The 3,357-nt window shown below is 40.9% G+C and overlaps 1 protein-coding gene across 1 annotated transcript; it reads left to right on the forward strand.

Annotated features, from left to right (window-relative positions):
* The first annotated feature begins 803 nt into the window (after positions 1-803).
* LOC126526190 (BEN domain-containing protein 5-like) lies at positions 804-2,645 on the forward strand. Its single transcript, XM_050174131.3, has 3 exons — positions 804-1,123; positions 1,889-2,099; positions 2,475-2,645. The coding sequence occupies exons 1-3, from the start codon at positions 878-880 to the stop codon at positions 2,603-2,605; spliced, it is 588 nt and encodes a 195-aa protein (XP_050030088.3). The 5' UTR covers positions 804-877; the 3' UTR covers positions 2,606-2,645.
* Positions 2,646-3,357: the final 712 nt, after the last annotated feature.

The raw sequence follows: 3,357 nt of genomic DNA on the forward strand, positions 1-3,357 counted from the left end.
GCTCGCGTGATATCGTTAAAAAATTACAACGGTGACACATAATGTATATCTCATGGCCTTATACTGCCCTAGCTTAATTTATTTTAGGCCATCTTTACGTTGACATTTAGTGGCATGCGTACGGTATGATAGTCACATAACCATCTCGTAAAACAACATATCAGTGAATAAAATTCATTGATGAAAGAGTTTTCTGAAAAAAACCACAGTTTCTTTCTCCATGGAGCAGCTTTAGGACATCTTGACGTATCAAATAATTTGCTTCTACTGGGAAAATGACTACATTTTCATAACAGCCTGCTATGCATATGCTCATGCTGTAATTTTTCTGTTTCACAAGTTCTCTATTCAAGTTTTTGCCCTGTAAAAGTGAGTAAATATTACCTGGTCACATTTCTCTATTGCCGTTTTAAATGTAGGTAATGAAAAAGGCTGCGAAGTGGTTGAAGTCAAAGAAGAGAGAAGCCGAGGCAGCGTTTCAGCAGGAGCAAATGGAAGCACTGTTTGCCACAACTGGCCATAGTGAAACAGACTGGAAAGCTGAGTCCAAGCGGGTGGACCAGGAAAATAGCCTGCTGAAAGCGACAAATGAGCAGCTCCAATCTGAAAATGAAAACCTCAACAAACGAGTGGAAATGCTTGAAAAAGCATTGTGTAGCAAGATTTTTAGGGCAGGTTTGCATTTTATAGCAGCTTTTATTCCATTTGCAACGGTAAACTTTTATTGCTAGCTACTAAGATGCACATATTTGGCTGTTGCTTGTCATCTCTTTCAGTTATACTGAACACATGTGGTATGTGAATGTCGAAAGTTGTTCAGCAAAAACAGTTATTTTCCATTGAGTACCACCATGTGTTTCTTTGCACAGAAAACCGCATGCTGTCTCGGGAGCATCAACCCGGCTCCTGCACAACAGTGGTTGCGAAATACTCCGCACACAAGAAAACACCACAGGTACAGGTTTCCCCTGAGGGAGCAGAGCATGTATCACCTGCTGCACCCACAATTGAACAGTCATCACCCACCAGGCCACAGTCTGCAGCAGAGGCCGAAGCAAGCTGGGAGGGTGCTGATAGCGAGATGGTGGAAGGTACAAAGCTGTATTCACCGATTGGGAACGAGGTTTGTGCTAATTACACTTCACTTAAATTTCTTTTGTTTCAAAGTACAGGTGATGAATGGTCAGTTGTCCTGCTCTTACTCTGTTTTGGTGCTTTAGTACTGAAATATTGAGGCGATTTGTTACTCTGACATGCTCGATCTTCCTTGTCATTTATATAACTTGTACTTGATTCTGCTGCCCTTGGTTTTGGTGAGTATTGTGTGTTGTTTACTGTGTAGCTCCATACAATGAAATAAGGACATGATGGAAGCAGAAGAAAAAAGAAATGAAGGGTGATAGGATAGAGCACTTCTAGCCTAGCAAAGCATTTTGCTGGAATCAAATAGTAATTACAGAAATCAACAGAGCTAAAAAAATGTGCTTATTGTACAAGGTCAGAAGTTGGTGCCAATATTTAACTGCATGTAACTGTTGTTTCTTCGCAAAACATTTTTTGGGGCGAGTTTATTCATAACTGAGCGCTTGACCTGTGTACTCATCTCATGCATTTTTTTCGCTTTACTTTTTTTCTTTCATTGTTGTTTCGTTTGCCTGCACACACTAGCCAAGGCCAACGTTCTTTCCCTTGATAACTGTAAAACGCTGCATGCAAATGTCTACAAGTAGCTGCCTTCTATGTTGATCGGTAATTACATTACAGCACAATCTAGCGACAGCAATGACATAAACAATTATTGAAAAATAGTATTGCATTGTTTAATTTTCTGTTGCAGTAGTAAATGTTGGTATGTGATAATATTGCTGCGATTGTTTTATCATTTCAGGTGTTCCTGGGTAGCGGCGTGTGGCTGCAGAAGTCAATCTATGGACATTTGATGCAGCGCCCAAAAGATGGCATTTTTGTTCGTGAGGCCAGCGTGCAAGTATATTCGACTGCCGGCCTCATGAACAGAAGTGTCACTGGCGCTGCATCAAATAGGACAAAAACGGAGGCCAAGCCACCCTTGGATGCAATAAAATATGATGTTCTGAAAGGTATGCTCTAACCCACTTAAGATGCTATAACTGGTGCATACATGCAATCTTTTGCTGTAGTTAATCTATAGGATAGACAGCTGGGCGAGTTGGTACGGTAACATGGTCTTGGCTTGTAGCGCGAAGTGAACACGGACACAGAAAGGAGCAAACAGTCTGCTCCTTTCTGTGTCCGTGTTCACTTCGCGCTACAAGCCAAGACCATGTATTTAATCTGTTGCAACATCGTGCAGATTTGCAGTGAAATAAAGGTCTAGATAATTTCTCACTGTGTTCCCAACTTTCTATACTAATACTTTGCAATTGAAATTAAGCTTTGATAGATTAAAAGAAAGTGCTTCAGTTTCTCATTTCTTGGCCCCATTTTATTTTCAGCATTTTTCAGGCACTACCTTGAGCGCCGATGCAGCAACGTGCAAGAAATTGCAACAAGACAAAGTTGCCTTGGCAAAGTAGTCGCCTGCAAGATCCCATATATTATGAAAGGCCATAAGAAACATATGTAATTTTGATATGGAGAATATATTGTACATATATATGCCTCAATCATCCACTCTGCTGATTATACTAGGGGGTGTTGCCACATTGCAGACCCTCTGCATGAAGACGGACACCGACGACACACTTATACAGGACTAATTCCAATAGGCGAATAAGTGACCAATAAGTGTCAATGATCCAATAGGCAAGTACAAAGCAAATACATTACCAATAGCCCAATATAGTTCCAATCGCCCAATATAGTTCCAATAGCCCAATATAGTTCCAATAGCCCAATATAGTTCCAATAGCCCAATATAGTTCCAATAGGCCAATATAGTTCCAATAGGCAAATACAGAACCAATAGGCAAATACAAAACCAATAGACCAATAGGTGTCAATAACCCAATAGGCTATTGGTTTTTCTATTGGGAATTTTCGCTAGGGACGTAACATGAATGTATAAACTACAGCCTCTAAATTCCAATTCGCCCCTTACGGCGCAAGTTCCAAGTAACAGGCACTGGGATGTTTGGCTTACTAGTGGAGATGCTGAGAGCCAGAGAGCTCTTCTCGATCAAGCCCAGCAAACCACAGAGATCAGTGGAGCCTTGAACTGAGGGACGCACCGACCGCTCAAACCGCTAAGAGAAATAAAGTTTATACTACTATTACTTGCCCTTAGTGCTATCAGCCATCAAGTTTACCTGCAACTACAGATGAGTCACATGTCACTTGATTCACTCAGTTTCCATAAATATTCAGAACATGCACTCT

This window comes from Dermacentor andersoni, chromosome 8, assembly GCF_023375885.2.
Source record: "Dermacentor andersoni chromosome 8, qqDerAnde1_hic_scaffold, whole genome shotgun sequence".
Lineage (NCBI taxonomy): Eukaryota > Metazoa > Arthropoda > Arachnida > Ixodida > Ixodidae > Dermacentor > Dermacentor andersoni.